The sequence below is a fragment of the Leptodactylus fuscus genome, chromosome 4 (assembly GCF_031893055.1).
Source record: "Leptodactylus fuscus isolate aLepFus1 chromosome 4, aLepFus1.hap2, whole genome shotgun sequence".
NCBI lineage: Eukaryota > Metazoa > Chordata > Amphibia > Anura > Leptodactylidae > Leptodactylus > Leptodactylus fuscus.
Genome location: NC_134268.1, coordinates 161693778 through 161711350, shown reverse-complemented (window position 1 = coordinate 161711350; position 17573 = coordinate 161693778). Strand labels below are relative to the sequence as shown.

General features: G+C 41.2%; 1 protein-coding gene across 1 annotated transcript in view; it reads left to right on the top strand.

Annotated features, from left to right (window-relative positions):
- Positions 1-2115: 2115 nt before the first annotated feature.
- The window catches only part of LOC142200728 (collagen alpha-6(VI) chain-like), a 49422-nt gene continuing 33964 nt past the window's right edge, over positions 2116-17573 (top strand). Inside the window, exons 1-9 of the mRNA XM_075271292.1 lie at positions 2116-2182; positions 2506-2559; positions 5078-5698; positions 8187-8747; positions 8836-9387; positions 10741-11310; positions 11777-12346; positions 12942-13279; positions 13362-13440. Coding sequence (XP_075127393.1) covers positions 2116-2182; positions 2506-2559; positions 5078-5698; positions 8187-8747; positions 8836-9387; positions 10741-11310; positions 11777-12346; positions 12942-13279; positions 13362-13440 — 3412 coding nt within the window. The remainder of the gene's footprint in view (positions 2183-2505; positions 2560-5077; positions 5699-8186; positions 8748-8835; positions 9388-10740; positions 11311-11776; positions 12347-12941; positions 13280-13361; positions 13441-17573) is intronic.

Genomic DNA, 17573 nt, shown 5'->3' with positions numbered 1-17573 from the left:
CGTTTCCAGCTAATAGCTGGAGTCGATTTAACGGCGTCGGAGAAGGAGAAGGAGAAGGAGGAGGAGGAGGGGGAGGGTGGTGTTTCAGCACTCCTGCCAGAAATATTGGGCGGGGAGACAAGGCAGGCTACCACAGTTTGCGACCCGGTCCCAGCCTCAACTACATTCAGCCAGTGTGCTGTGATTGAGATGTAGCGTCCCTGGCCGCATGCACTTGTCCACGCGTCGGTGGTCAATTGGAACTTGTGCAAAGCGCAGAACTTAGGGCCCGCCTGATGTTACGGGACACGTGCTGGTACAAGACTCAACTCACCTCAGGAGTCAAAAACACTGCTGGTGCAAGGCTCAACTCACCCCAAGGGCCAAAAACACTGCTGGTGCAAGGCTCAACTCACCCCAAGGGCCAAAAATACTGCTGGTGAATTTTGTTCAGTTCCAAAGGACTCTGTGTTTAGATTTGGCTTAGTCTCAGCCAATCTGGTGTCGGAAGGGAGAGTGGTTTCTGATCTACATCTAAAGTACTGGAGCATCTTGTTTGGACTATTAACACCTGATCAGAACCCTGTAGAGGTAATGTAGAGTCCCATATTAGAGGACCATTACCAGTAGTAGTGGTTGCAGCCAATTCTCCACATTTGCAGTGCTCTAAATAAAAGTTTCCCCCTGGACTTGATGCCAAAATGTTATCAATTTCATAATCAAAATCAAGGTCAATGTCTGGGTCCTCACTCCAATCCACTGCATCATCCCACACAATGAGAGTGATGGTTTTGGAACCACTGTTTTAGGGGCTAACAATTTTAAAGGGACTAACACTCTGCTGGTGCAAGGCTCAACTCACCCAAAGGGCAAAAAACTGCTGGTGCAAGGCTGAACTAAGTTAAAGGGCCTAAAATTCTGCTGGTAAAAGACTGAAGTCACCTCAAGGACCTCAATCTCTGCTGGTAGCTCAGCTTAAGGGCCTCTAAGTTAATTTGGAAGGGCTCACGTTAAGGGCCAGAAAAGTGAATTTTTTAAGGTCTTACCACATCACACACACACACACACACACACACACACACACACACACACATACACAATGACAGTTAAGGGTGGGTACTGTTGGATTTCCCATTGCCTATTCCATCTGTGGTTGTCATGGGCAATGTGATTTAAAGGGGTGCTTGGTAATGTTTCTTTAGCGTAAAATTTGGGTTTCTGTCCATCCAATTGGGGAGAAAAGAAGGTTTCCAGGTATTTTCCCATTTTCATAGAGGTTTTTTTGAGTGTGGAAAGTATGTAGTTCATAGGCTGTGATAGTGGGGTAAAATTGTTACTTGGGCTTGTTAGATGCCCCCAGACATGCTTCCCCTGCTGTCCCAGTTGCATTCCAGAGGTGTTGTCATCATTTGCTAAGGTGTCATAGTGGACTTGGTGACCCTCCTGAGTCGAATAGTGGTTTCCCCTGAAAAAAACGATTTTTCCTCATAGACTATAATGGGGTTCGATATTCGTTCGAATAGTCGAATATTATGGGCCTATTCAAAACAAATAACGAATATCGAATATTTCACTGCTCACTCATCTCTATTAAAAATGCAAACATAGTCCTATGTCTGTAGAAGTATTAGGCTAGGTTCACACTGAGTTTTTTGGACTGGATTTTGAGGCGAAGGTCTCCTCAAAATCCAGCCCAAAAAACGACTAGCCACGACTGGATGCCGGTGCAATGCGCTTGCATCCAGGGGTGGCATTCCGCTCAGGATTAAACACACTGAGTCTTCTCTATAAGCATGTGCATATTATCTGATCTGCATAAGTATTGTGCTACTTCATAGTGTCCTGTTGAGCAAGCTGGGGGGGAGGGGCAATACAGGAAGTGAGAAGAAGAGACTGCAGGCAAACTGCTGAAACAGTGAGATGGGAAAACCCCTTTATAGGAGAACAATGTCCTATATTAAAAAACATATCCCACATGTTCTGTCCATAAAGACTCACTTAAGTCCTCTGATACTAAAAACAAACTTTTTTATCACACAAAAAGTTATTTCTTTTGCTATGTATCACTGTCAACTTTGCTTGTTGTAAAATTTTATCCTTAGAATCCTTCAGTAACTGCTACGTGGTGCTCTGAAAATGACACTGGTGTTTGGTTTACTTGTGGTGGTTATCTGGGTGCAGCTATCATCTACTCAACAAACTGGTAAGTTTTAGACAGAAAATACTAGTTATTAACCATAAAATGTAAATTTCTTAACTATAGGATAAGTGCCACAATCAGTTTCACAATAGTCAGAAGTATGATAATGATACAAGAAGGATGAGACAAGGAATTACATGTTAGGCTAAGGGTCAGACGTCACTGTGTAACGCTAGACTACCATGTATCTCTTGATCTTATCCTTCTTGTACCTGACCCTTTTCTTTTACAATGATCATTTTACGCTAGGAAGACAGTGACAGGATTGCTGAGCCTTGACTTGATTGCTAAGTTTATGTTTTTTATTTCCCTTATTATTTTCTTAGGAGCTATACCATCTACTACTGCTTCCCCCAAAGCATATAGTAATGCATCTGCAGGTAAGGTTCCTATAGGGTATTATTGTTATTTTGTGCCTAGTGTTTCCTACATTTCCTACATCTTGGTTAGAATTTATGGGTGACACATTCTGTTCTATAGTTTTCTTTCTCTTTTATCCTTTAGATTTACAGTCTCAATAATAATATTTTATAGGTATTTATTAGAAAAGTATCTGTTGTGTACAGCTTACCTCTAGGCAAGAATATTTCATATTGCAATCTATATGGATCTAAGAGAAAACATTCCATATTCCTCTGTTTAACCCCTATGCACACCAGTATGGAGTAAAGCGGACACACGAGCCATCGGGTCAGGGCTGTTTCACACAGCAGGGACCGTGATCAGAGTTGATTCTGATCATGGGCATGTAACTATTCAAATGCCGGAGTCAAATGCAACCACACATCTGAGTAGTTATTTTCTCGTTCTATATGAGGATTGGTAATGGGATGGCCCTCCCATTAACTAAAAAATAAATAACTAAAAAGTTTTAAAAAGTGTAAAAATTAACCTAAAAGTTTAAATCATCCCCTTTCACTAAATCACATATAAATAATTATATACTTATTAATTAACTTATAATTAATAAAAGTAAACAGAAATACATTATGTCTGAAAATGCCCAAATTATTTAAATATAAAAACTTTTGTCTCAATAAGTAAACACTGTAGCAGGAAAAAAAGATCAAAATGGCTGAACTGGCAAGTCCTCATATGACTACATAAAGAGAAAATATAGAAAGTTATTGCTTCTGGAATACACGAAAGTGAAAAATGTCTGCGTCACATAAGACTTGTTTATAGTGTTATTGCCCAAAGGTGGAAATTTATACTGTGGACCCTACATCAAAATTAGGCTAAAAAAAGATATCATAGCTAGAGATGAGCGAACACTAAAATGTTCGGGGTTCGAAATTCGATTCGAACAGCCGCACACTGTTCGACTGTTCGAACGGGTTTCGAACCCCATTATAGTCTATGGGGGGAAATGCTCGTTTCAGGGGTACGCAACATTCGATCAAATTCTACTTACCAAGTCCATGAGTGAGGGTCAGGCTGGATTCTTCTCCCTGCACAGCATCCCCACGTCCTCTTCCGGCCTTGAATTCACTCTGCTAGGCATCGGGCCTAGGCAGAGCCGACTGCGCATGCCTGCACTACAAGCGGACATGCGCAGTCAGCTCTGCCCAGGCCCAATGCCTGGCAGAGTGAATTCAGGGCCGGAAGACGCCGCGGGGAAGCTGCGCAGGGAGAAGACTTCTAAAGGTAAGAGAAGAACCAGCGTTGATTGGCAATGTATAGCATTCTGCCAATCAATACTGGTTCTGCATCGAATCTTAACTTCAAACAGCTAGTAGTACTCGATCGAGTACGAGTATTTCGAATACTGTAGTATTCGATCGAACACCTACTCGATCCAGTACTAATCGCTCATCTCTAATCATAGCCATATGAGAGATTTTTTTTTATGAGACATTATTTAAAACTAAACGGTTGAACATCTTTTGATTTTCCCTCAGCATTTGTGTTATTGATAAATTTTGTAATATACTTTATTAGCAAATTTTGGCTCCTTTCTGTGAAAACCTGCATTTCTTTATTCTTCCTTTGCTTTCTTAAAATTTTCTGCAAATGCCACCAGAAAATCAAAAGTTGTTCAAAAGTTTAGTTATGCTTTAATGTCTTCTAATGTATTGGAAATTGTTTTTTTTTAAAAAAAAAAAAAAAAAAAAAAGTGCTGTGGAATAGGGGAAAAAGGGTAAGCTACAAGAATAGATGAAAATCCTCAATGTTCCAATAATTGATAATCTATTACTATGAGTGAGCCCTTGAACTATTCTCCACTCTTTACCATTATACTTCCTACAGCACCTCACAGAAGCTTATTTTAGGGTCGGTACAGCATTCTATAATACTTTTCTATGATTGAGCAGGTTAAAATGAATTTTTGGCATCTACTGTAAAGTGATAGGTGTTGAGGCAATGTCCTGAAGAGTGCCCATTGGGTTCAGAGTAATTTATAAGTTTATGATGTGGATATATTTTTATATAAAATATGTTAGCCCTGGTTCATATCTGCATTCGGTATTCCGTTCAGGGAGTACGCTTAGTGATCCCTGAACTGAATACCGAACGCATTGACAAGTGGTGAGCAATGAAAGCACATGGACCACATAGACTATAACGGGGTCCAAATGTTTTTCCGCGTGGCCTCCGCACAATTCATGTGGAGAAGAAAATAGTTCATGAAGTAATTTTCTCTCTGCATGTTCTGTGCGGATACTGCGCGGAAAACACACAGACCCCATTATTGTCTATGGGTCCGTGTGCTTTCATAAGCTCACCGCTTGTCAATGCTTTTGGTATTCCGTTCGGGGGTCCCCAAATGGATTCTCCTACTGAATACTGAACACAGATGTGAACCAGGCCTCATTATCATATTTCCTAGATTTGTATATTTATGTGGATATTTCTTCTGCTTTTCAATTTATTAACAAGATTTCTATCCCTTTCCAGTGTGTGTCAAAGGTATAGCAACAGACCTGGTGCTAATAGTGGATATTTCTCAGCATACAAAGTTGGAAAACACATTGTTGAAAGATTTCTTAATCAATGTCACATCGGATCTGGAGATAAGCGATTACTGCACCCATGTGGGCCTGGTTGCATTTAGTAATACATCAGAATTACTTGTCTCCCTCGATGCTGGCTTCAATAGATCTATTGTGGAAGAACATATTGCAGCCCTCCAACCTTCAATTGAAAAGACAGCAAATACTGGAGGTGCAATGAACTATACAAGGAGTTTAGTGTTTGGTGATTCTACAGCAACCAGGAGGAACCAGGGATTAAAACAAGTAACAATCCTGGTCACCCATAAGTCTTCCACAGACAATGTATTTCAAGCTGCCAAGTTACTTCAAAGAGAAGGAATCCGAATTTTCGGTGTAGGCATTTCTGAAGCTAATGAAACACAACTGAACCAAATTGTATCAACACCAACGCACAGTTATAAGATCAAGGCGAAGACGTTTTCTGATCTTTCAAACAAGGCGGACACTTTACTGAAGATGGTTGTAAATTCTGTTGAAAGAGATACTGTTCTTTTGCGGGAAAAAAAACATGAAATAAAATTGGGTAAGATAGTTATATATAATGAATATATATAATGAAAAGAAAATCCTGCTGAGATGATGCAAATGTTCTTAAATGGTACATTGTTGCGAGGTCACAAATGTTACTGCTATCATACTTCCAGAAAATGGAAGCATCCTTGTTAGGGAATTGCTAGGACAGCAATTCTCCAGTAGCTGTTGAAAACCCTGGGGCTGGACACAAGAGACAGTGAGCCCTATGCTGAAGCCCCCAACTATCCCTTCCTATTGCCAGGCCCTATCCTACGTAATAGGCGGCAACCACGAAGACAGTCCCTTCCTGTATACGTGATACATAAAACGCAGACAAGACGGAAAACAACAAAGAGAGGTCAGCTAGCCAAGGGTCAGTAAACAGTCGAGCGATGCAGTGCCGAATCGGAGTCCAAAGAATAGTCAGTAGAGAAAGCCAGAGGTCAAGGATTAGAATGCAAGCAAAAATAGTGACAGCAAAAAGCAAGTGCGCACAAGGCAATAGCAAGCACTGGTGTGAATGAAAGCCAAGACTAAATAGGGAGGAAGAACCCACCCAGAACCTGATAGGAAGGCAGGCTGTCAATCACAGGGCAAAAGAAAACTTAACTCTTAGAGGAGCAGAGGAAAATGAAGGTGAAGGAGACGGGTGTGGTGGAAAATCAATTAACGAACTAGAGCCGTGTTCACACAGTACAACCAAAAACTTTAAACAAAGAACCAAACTGCACCCGCCTCCTGCACCGCCGCATGCGAGTAGAGGGTGGCGCAGTGACCCGAACAGGCAGAGATGTTACAATCCTACAGTTAAAGAAGATAGTAGTAGTCAGCATTGGATTTACATGCTATCTGATGTCTCAGGGGGCGTTCACATTACTGCCGCTGTCCGCCCTGTCCTAAACCCTGGGGAAATTGGACAGGGGACGGCTTGCCAGTGGTCCGCTTTAAAACCTATTCATTTGAGTGGGTTTTTAAAGGTAACCGCCAGTATTTATATGGGGCCTTTCCACCTGGAGACCGTTTTTGTTTTTTTGGGGGTTTTTTGCACAGACACAAATTCCTACATGTACAAATTGTTTCAAGGGGGAGAGGCTGCATACAGACACTGGCAGTCACCTTTAAAAACCCATTCAAATGAATGGGTTTTAAAGCTGACTGCCAGCAAGCTGTACCCTGTCCAGTTCCCCTAGGGTTTAGGATGGAAACCTCAGGGAGGGCTGCGGCGGTTGTGTGAACGCCCCCTTAGGGTTCACATGTGGTGCAAATCAGCATCTAGCACACTCCACAGCCTTCCCCTAGTCCTCCTCTTAAGCTGTCCATACATATTACATGTATACTGTATATGCAAACCCTGCTGATTTTGACAGAACCAGTTGACATCTAATGTGTATGAGCACCTTCCAAATTTCTCCTAACATTAGATGTTAGAGCTGAGAAGGGTAGGGCATGTTGGATTTCAATATGACCAATCCTTATGTCCTAAGGTGATAACCCATTAATGGAGGAATCTGGCAGTTGTTTTTTTTTTCCCTCATTTTTCAGAACGAATACACACTTGACCAAGGCAAGTATGCATGTGCATGGCGGTGTCACTATGGATAACAAGTGGAACAAGTGTTTGGGTTGCTATAATCTGTTGTGTATAACCAGCCCTATTACATTATGAATTTAAGTGTCTTGTTAACACATAAAATATACCATTAATAAATGGATACAAACAGGACTTTGATTTCACATGTACAATTACCCTTTATTAGACACCATTCTTCCATTGTCATATAGGCACACAGGTATTATCGTTTATCAAGCCCTCATAACAATAGTAAAGGACTTGTTTTATTCAGACAAAAAATAGACACTTAAAGAAAAATGAGAAAGAGAGATACAATGAAACTAGGCTCACCTTGTAGCACCTTCTTGGGTGTGCTTGATGTGATAGAACTGTAGATCCTGTCAGTCTGCTAAGGGTGGGAATCCAGGAGGGGCAGATTTGTGGTAGAACTTGCCTGGCCCAAACTTTGGCTTGTGGTGCTCACTTGGTGTGCATATAGTCTGAGAGCGGGATACAGCCTGGAGGCTGGATAGACAGACTGAGCTGCAATATTTAGAAAGTACTTGAAGATGGGCTTAAGTGCCTAGGTATGTGCAAGAGAAGCTCCAGGCCCGGCAAATGGACAATGATCAATGTGATGAGGAGACAGACTGAGGCACAGCATGTTAACCACTATGTGCTTGAGAAGGTTCCTTCCCTTGTACAGGCCAGGTAGCCAAATGTCACAAGTCAGAGACATTATTCTTATTTTGCTCTACATCATCAGTAAACTACTTAGAATTCCTACCCAGTTGTGTCCACCCCTGTACATTACAACCTGATATGGATTGAGTTTATGTCCTGGAATCTGTTATGAACCTGAATATTGATAGTGGACTGTAAAATGAAATTACATTATCCAATTACAATACATTATTTTTAATATTTTTAATGCAATTTTTTATAGGATGTCAGAAGACAGATCTTGCTGATATTTATCTGCTCATTGATGGTTCTGGAAGTATTTCTCCCTATGATTTTACAACCATGAAGAAATTTTTGGTGGAACTAATACATATGTTTGAGATTGGGCCTCAGAAGGTTCGCCTTGGTGTTGTACAATATTCTGAGGGCAATAGACTGGAGATTGGTATTGGTAATAACTACAATAAGATTGAAATGAAAATGAAGATACAAGACATCAGGCAGATGGGTGGAGGAACCAACACAGGAGAAGCAATAAATTCCACAAGTACATTGATATTAGATCCCAGCAATATCAGGGCAGGGAATGTGCCTGTGTATTTCATTGTTCTTACAGATGGAGAATCTCAAGATAGTGTGAAGGAGGCTGCCATTATCCTCAGGGAAAATAAAGTAAATATGTTTGCAATTGGAGTTAAAGAAGCCAACCAAACTCAATTGTTGGAAATTGCAGGAGATCCCCATAGGGTCCATTATGTACACAACTTTGACTCTCTGAAAGACATAAAAAATCTCATAGCCCAGCAAATCTGTTCAAGCGAAGGTAAAACAATAAACAATATATTGCCGAATAAGTTAAACTGTATATGGGATATCATGTGGGATTAAGTATTTTGTTTTTGTCTTTATAGTTTGTCGCAAAGTGCAGGCCGATATAATGTTCGTGGTTGACAGCTCTTGGAGTATCGGCATCGATAACTATAAAAAAATGAAGGATTTTATGAAAAGCCTGGTTAATAGAACAGAGGTTGGGCCAGATAACATACAATTTGGTATTGTCCAATACAGTACTAACAGTGAAGAGGTGCTACAACTAAATAAGAGAGGAACCAAAGCTACTATCTGGGACGCTATTGAAAAAATGGTATACATGAATGACCGGACAAATACTGGGAAAGCACTAACATATGTAACGCCATACTTCACAACAGAAAAAGGTGCCAGACCCAAAGTGAAAAAGATTCTTGTACTTATAACGGATGGAGAATCACAAGATGATGTCAGACTTCCGTCTGCTTCTCTGAGGAATAGTGGTGTGACCATAATCTCTGTGGGCATTTTTCAGGCAAATAAAACTCAGTTAAAAGAAATAAGTGGACCTTCAGGACAAATACATTACGTCGAGTCTTTTGAAACATTGACGTTAAAGGAAGAAGATCTGGTTGTTGACATCTGTAAAGAAGGTCAGTATACATAGTAGTAGCATAGTACATAAATACAATGTAGTTCTATGTATGTATGTACCATAGAGTTCCTCTTATTAGAGGCGTTTTCTAGGATTATCATACTGGTGACTCAGCTTTAGGATGGACCTTCAGTATCACATCAGAGGTGGTCAGACAGAAGGTATTCCCAATGATCAGTTGTTTGAAGATGCTGCAGAGTTTGGACAAGCGATGTAGCTTCTTTACTATTTATCAAGTTCAGCACTATACATTATATAGCGGCTGTGCTTGACATTGCAGCTCAGTCCCATTCACTTGAATGGCACTGGACTGCAAACAGGCCATGTAACAAATGAACATGAAGTCAATGGCCTGTGAATCCCGCCTCAGGGATGCCAGGTGTCAGATCCAACCTGAAGGTGGTTCTTCAGATAATACCTGTTTGCTCTGTTTTTGTGGTAATGAACTTATAAAGTATTATTGAATTCATTCTGGGACTCCTCAACCCAAATACACTCGATACATTTGTGGTTAAACATCAGGTGGCCACTTGCTTTATTCCCAGCTAGTGATTTTTTTCAGCTAGCGGGAAAAAGAAGCGACATGCCCTGTCTACCCGTGGATTCCACTACGGCATCTGCAGCGCGAGACTCACTCCCGGATTAGGCCCATTCATTCAGGCCTATTCAGAAGTGGGATGCCGCGAGGGGATGCCAATGCACTGCATCCTGTTGCAGCATCCAGATGCACTGCATCCCGTTGCAGCTAGTCGTGCAGAAAAATCACATGGCAGAAAAGGTTTCTACTGTGTGAACTAGCCCTAAGGCTAGGTTTTTTAGTCAGGATTTTGAGGCCAAATTCACCTCAAAATCCTGACCAAAAAGATGGCTCCCATTGATTTCAATGGGAGCCAGTCATTTCTTTTTTCTGAGAGTGGTTTGTTCCGACTCTCGGAAAAAAGAATGGACATGCTCATTCTTCAGGCGGATTGCATCTCGTGAATCCGCCTGAAGATGCTCCCGACTAAGCCCATTCATTTGGGCCTAATCCGGATTGCAGTGCCGTGACTGGATGCTGGTGCACTGCATCGGCATCCAGTCACGGCTACCCCGTATTTTGGACTGGAACCTGAGGTGTTCTACACTATGTTTTAAGCCAATTTAATTTGTGGATCGTACAGAACTTGTTCAACCCGAAATAAATTAGGGATCCAAGCTGACCGAACCCGAAACAAATTCTGAGAGGTTTGTACATCTCTAGTCTTGACCTAAAGCAAATACAGTATTCAGGATGTGTGAAACTGGCACACACAGAAGGATTGCACTTTTGCATTTGTTTTAAAAATAAAACTTTCCTTTTGTATGTTCACAGATTGTCCAACAATACAGCAAGCAGACATTGTTTTCGTGATTGATATTTCAAGTAGCATCAACCAAACGCAAGCTAAGATAATGAAATCCTTTGTTATATCTTTTGTGAATAAATCAGATGTTGCAAGAGACAAAGTTCAATTTGGAGCTCTTAAATACGCAACTCAACCCTACGAGATGTTTGACCTTAATCAATACAACAATAAAAATGATATTATTAAAGCTATTGAAAATGATGACCAATCAGGAGGAGACACATATACTGCTGCGGCCTTGAAATCTGCAAAGGGATTCTTTCGTAAGGAGCGCGGCAGTCGCCAAGCTGAAGGGGTCCCCCAGTATCTTATTGTTATAACTGATGGCGACTCTCATGATCATGAGAAACTTAATGAAACGGCAGGATCCCTTGAAAAAGCTGGGGTCATAATATTTGCAATTGGAGTACATAAGGCGAAAACTGATGAGCTAGTGACAATGGCTGGATCCAAGGGCAAATGGTTTTTTGTTGATCAATTTGAACAATTAACGGATATTTTTCTCAACATATCAGATGCGCTATGCCAAAAATCAGGTGAGTTCCGTACATAATAGTTCTATACAGCACATACGTATTGGTATATGTATTTATACTGCTTTGAGCTGAAATGTTGCTTGTCTGTGTGGGGCAATAAAACCCTCACTTTTTTCAAGTCTTTTGGGGTGCTGTGTATTTTTACATCTAATAATGGATCTGCCTGTACCCTTAGGCTGGTACCCTTACTAATGCTGGTGCTGTCTTTATTTGGACTTAACCAAATAAATGTTACTGTTAATTTGCCATGCCCGACAGAGTAACAAAAAAATTTTTTTTTCAAAGCTGGTAAGATCGTGCCACCCATCTCGGGGCGTCTTGCACCTGGAGTAAATATAAGAAAGGAGGCATCTGTATAATGCCAGGGCACCACTTGTACAAGTTTTATGTTGTGCTGTTTCCCTGATATCTTATATATTGCACTATTACCCTTGTTAACTGCTGTTGGTATTTTTATATTTTACAGTATGCAAAGCAGAAGCAGATATATGTTTTCTAATTGACAGTTCTGGAAGTATTGGATCTGACGAGTTTGATAAGATGAAAGACTTCATGGTATCCATCATTGATGATTTTGACATTGATTCTGGCAAGGTTAATGTGGGTGTCGCTCAATTTAATGAGTCGTTCAAAATGGAGTTCAAGCTAAAAACATATCAGGATAAGGAAACTTTAAAGAACAAGATCAAAACCATCACATGGATGACTGGAAACACCCTCATTGGAGGAGCTCTCGAACAAACAAATTTTGCTCTATTAAGTCCAGCAAATAATAGTCGTATTAATGAAAAGGTCCAGCAGATATTAATTGTCATAACAGACGGGGACTCACAAGACAAGGTTGCACAGCCGGCAGAAGTTCTAAGAAGTAAGGGTATCTTTACATATGCCATTGGAGTGGGAAGAGTGTCTGAAACTCAGCTTCTTGAGATTGCTGGAACACCAGATAGACGATTTTCTGTCCACAATTTTGATGCATTAAAAAGAATTAAAAAGAGTTTAGTTGAAAATATATGTTCTCCGAAACCTGCTGAGAGTGAGTATGATCTGATTTATAATATAACTTATACATATAAAACCTTGCAATTATGTTTATTTCATCTAAACATACAGATACATTATCAGTAAATGTCATTACAGCGGCTGAAGAATCAAATTCCTATGTAAAATCTAACCTTTATCTCCCATCTCCTACAATAGACACCTACCAATAAGAGTGTTTGCTTTTTGTATGGCAATAGCGTTCTCAGCGATGTCTGTTGTAGCAAAATGATCAATATCAGACTCAGGGAGCACCGGCAACACACCTCAACATGTTTTGCAGAGAACTGGAATTTCCAGTGTTTTCACAGAAGACTTTCTCTTAGTACCAATTCTTAAATACCCTTTGAGGGTTAAGGATATTGTCTGGCAAGAAAAACACAACAGATACTGTACGTGACTCAAGTATGTGTATGACGTCTCTCACTAGAGTGACCCTACAATCCCATTCCCAAATAAGCACTTTCTTATCAATTAGATTGCCTAACGTCTCAAGGGCTCCATCTCTGTTTCTATCATATTTAAACTTATCTATGGAAGTCATCATTTACGTAATCTTATACATGTCTTTTCTATCTTTTTCTTTGTAGATTGTTCACTTGATATTATAGTTGGATTTGATATTTCAACGTATCCCAATGGTGCCAAGTTATTCCATAGTCAGAATCTCTTGGAAGTTCGTTTTGCTAATATCTTAAAGAGCATGATGAATTTGGGAAGCCTGAGCTGCACCCCCGGCACGATACCTCAAATCAGTGTAGCCTTTTACATTCCAAACTCCAATACAACTTCACGCTTCACCACTTACAGTTTGGATTTAGCACAGACACTCAAAGACATATTTGTCAAAGGCCCTTCCTATCTAACAACATCAGTTCTCCAGTCAATGTGGAAGATATTTCAAAACCATGATGCAGGAAGAGCAAAGGTAACTACATACCGGTCATCTCTACATAAGTCATATTATCTCATGTCATGTTAATTTCCTGTGTCTTCCTTATGCTGGGTAGATGATGCTAGTCTTCACTGATGGCCTAGATGGAAATGTAGAAGACATTGAGAAAACATCAGAAGATCTCCGGAAGCGAGGTATATGGTTGGTTTGTAATGATCTGGGATAGAAGGTGTGTTGGTTTATTGAAGCAAAATATTGGAGCAGCACGCATGTATGCATTGTTTGTTGAAAAACAGGGACAGGGACTTTACTGAAGTAGTGAGATACTACCACAGCTTAGTAGTTACGGTTCTTAAGGTACAATGTTTGGCTTGATGGAACAAGACAAAGTAACAGTCACTGGAAAAGAAGGGACACCATAATGGTAATTATTAATTAGGGCGTGGTTACAAAACAGGAAGAGGTATAAGCAACTGGCTAACTATTAGAATATAATAAGTCATGGTCAGTACTATTGCATTCAGCCACTGCCATCTTCATCCACTGTGTCTGGATGCTGAACAACATCAGGACATATAATCCTGACATTGTTCAGCGTCTGGACATAGTGTGCTGCTGCACACCGTAAATAGGTGAAAGGGTGAAACAAATTTTTATTTTAAGTACATAAATTTTAGGTACATTAGCGCCACGGATAGATTTGACAAGCATAAGAAGAGTACTAGATCAATAAATCAGCGTATTTGACAAGCATAAGAAGAGTACTAGATCAATAAATCAGCGTAACGTTTCGGTCATTGTCGACCTTCATCAGATCAGATCTAGGAAAGAAATGACGAAAAATATCAGTGAAAGATGCAGTACACAGTATGGCATGTAACTGGGCGTAATGACCAAGTAGAAAAATAAAGGGGAAAAAAATAAGGGGGAAAGAAAGAAAAAGAAAAAGAAACAAAGAGGCCAGAATAGGATGTAGGAAAAAGGGCAATATGAAAGACAACTGAAACAACCAAAATATAGAGGGAAGATGGAGAAGAAGAAAGTGGAGAGCTAGTACAGCTGTCCCAATAAAAGAGGTGAGGAGGAGAAATAGCAGCAGTATAGGACGGCAGATAGAGTGGTGAAGTAAACCGGAAGTGGGGCGAAGCAGGTGCCTGATAACAGGAGGGGACACATGAAAAAACCACCACATACCTAGTATCAATAAAGCAGAGTGCGCAGCAGGGTCATGGCGTGCTGGGGAGTGGAGCCAGAAGGGTTTTAAATGAATCAGGATGGCGAGCGGAGCCAGTCAGAGCGGCGCTCGGAAGCCGCGCCGCCCACCGGCCCGTCGGCGCGCTAATGCCGTGGAACCGGAAGTGACGCGGCCGGAAATGCCCGTGCGCGTCACCGATGCGTTCCACCGGCGACGCGCATGCGCACTCATGACCGTGTGCGTATCAAGGTAGGAGAGGTAAGGGAAAGCTGCAAGAAGAAGAAAATGAAGAAGGATAAAAGGATAAAAGGAATAAGCTTGTATACAAGAGTGAGGAGATAAGGGAAGCAGAAAGATCAAAAGAAGAGAGGGGTTATATATAAAAAAGGAAAAAGAAAAAAGCAGAAAAGAAGAGAAAAAAGGAGGAATATGGGTACAAAACATGAATAAGAGGAAATATACATGGGTCAAGGAAAATGGAAAATAAAAAGGGTGAATAAAGAGGGTGAATCAAAAAAAAAGGGGGGGGGAAGAATAGCCCAAAAGCATCCCAAAGATCGGGACAACAAAGGAAAGGGAACAAAGGGAGGGAGGGGGGAAAAAAGGGGAGGGTAAAAATGAGGTACTATAAGATACCAAGGGAAGCAAAACTAACTTATGCTACTGTATATCTATACTATACCAGGGGGTGACTTGTGAGTGTTCATTTCATCTGTAAGGAAATGAAGAAAACATGCATTAGAAAACTGTAAACATGAGAGCATACTAAAAGATACATCAGCCGGTGAGGAACCTGGAGAAGAAAAATTGTTATGGTGAAAATGAGAACAAAGAAATACATATTAGAAGGATAAAAAGTAAGGAATGCTGAAGAGAACAATGACAAACGAAAAAAACAGAAACACTACAATCTTCTTGAGGCGCTAGTATACACACGTCCTTTTGTCCCGACGGTAGTACAACAAGCTGTAGCAGGGTAGTGTCATCCGTGTTAGAACGAATATGTCCTATCATAGGCCCGAATGAGCCCCAGGGGTTCAATGGTATTCAAAGTGTGAATCCAGAAGGATTCTCTTTGTTTAAGTCTGGCTATACGGTTACCTCCCCTTCTCGACTCCGGAACATGTTCTATTACTTGGAATCTTAGCTGTGACACGTTGTGTCTAGCTTTGCTGAAATGCGATGGGACTGGTAGGGCATCAACATGATTCCGTATTGTAGATTTATGTTTGGAGAAACGATCTCGAATATGTTGGGTGGTTTCCCCCACATATAATAGTCCGCACGGGCATTTAAGTAAATACACCACAAACGATGAATCACAGGTAAAGAAGTCTTGGATAGGGAAGCGATGTCCTGTGTGGGGATGAAGAAAATGGTCCCCACGGATGACAGCAGAACACTGGATACAGTGCAGGCACGGAAAAGTGCCCCGTTTGGGAGTAGCCAAGAAAGATTGTCTAGGTATTTTGTTGATGCTCCCAAAGTCGGCCTTGACCAATGTGTCTCTCAGATTTTTCTCCCTCTTATAACTCATAAGAGGGGGATGTGAAAATTCTTCTATTGAGGGAAAAGCCCTATGTAGACTGGACCAATGCTTCCGGACTATACCATTGATTTTAATGGACAACGGATGGTATTTTTGGGCGAACGGAATTTGTTTAGGTCTTGACAGTCCAGGGTTACTCATTGGCCTCTGGGATTCATGTATAAGGGCTTTGCGGAGGACCGGGCTGGGGTATCCCCTCTCCCTGAACCGTTGCGTCATATCATCAAGACGTGTCGTCTGGATAACCGGATCAGATACGATCCGTCGTACCCTCTTGTATTGTGAAATGGGTAGTGAATTCCTAGTATTGGGTGGGTGATTGCTTGAAAAGGCCAACAGGCTATTTCTGTCCGTAGGTTTAGTGTATAAATCAAAACTGATCAATCCCAGTTCGTCTTTCAACACCCAAGTATCAAGGAAGTTTAATTTAGACGGATCGTGATGGATAGTGAATTGAAGTTCAGGATGGATGTCATTAAGTACATTATGAAAAGAAAGCAGAGATGTAAGGGATCCATTCCAGACACAGAAGATATCATCAATATAGCGACGCCAGTATATGGCGTGCTCTTTAAATAAGATATGGGGATAAACGTGGTCAGTCTCAAACATGTGCGTGTATATGTTAGCATATGGGGGCGCTACGTTAGACCCCATTGCGGTGCCACGGATTTGTAGAAACATGTCGTCCGCAAACATAAAGAAGTTGTTGTGTAGAATCATGTGGAGAAGGTCAAGACAGAAGTTAAGTTCCTCACCAGAAATGTCGTTTGCCAAAAGGAACCGTTTGGTGGCTGAGAGGCCCTTATCGTGTTGAATGGACGTGTAGAGACTAGTGACATCCCAGGAGACCAAGATGGTGTGACTAGGGCAAGGGGAAATAGCGGTAAGTGTATCCATGAAATGAGAAGTGTCCAATAAGAAGGAAGTGGTGTTACGAACCAGCGGAGTAAAGATTTTGTCCAGTAGCTTAGAGAGTGGAGAGAGAATGGAATCAGTGCTAGCCACGATGGGACGCCCAGGTGGTTTATGCAGATTCTTATGGACTTTTGGCAGTATGTAGAAGACCGGAGTAATAGGATGGTGATTGGTCAAATACTCCATGGTTTTACTGTCAATGATCCCTAACTGTAGGTAGTGTTCCAGATGTGTATGTATCAAGGCAGAAACTTGTGAGGTGGGATTATGGGACAGTGGTCGATACGTGTTAGTGTCAGCTAGCTGACGCCTGACTTCCTCCAGGTAATCTGACCTATTCATGACCACTAGGGCGCCCCCCTTGTCCGCAGGTTTGATAATAATATCAGTGTTATTTTGTAGCTCGCGGAGGGCTGAACGCTCCTCATGCGAGATGTTGGACCGCTGTCTAAACCTCCCGAGATTGACATCGTGTAGGAGATTACGGGTATCTCTTTCAACAAGTGAGATATACGTCTCAATAGGGTGCTTGTCTTTAGGTGGTAAATAAAGACTCTTGTTCCTCAGACCAAGGTTGGATATAGAAAAAATAGGTATCGGAGAAATACCACTAGGGTCAGAGGAAGGGACATTATGAAAATGTGCTTTAAGGCGAAGTTGTCTGA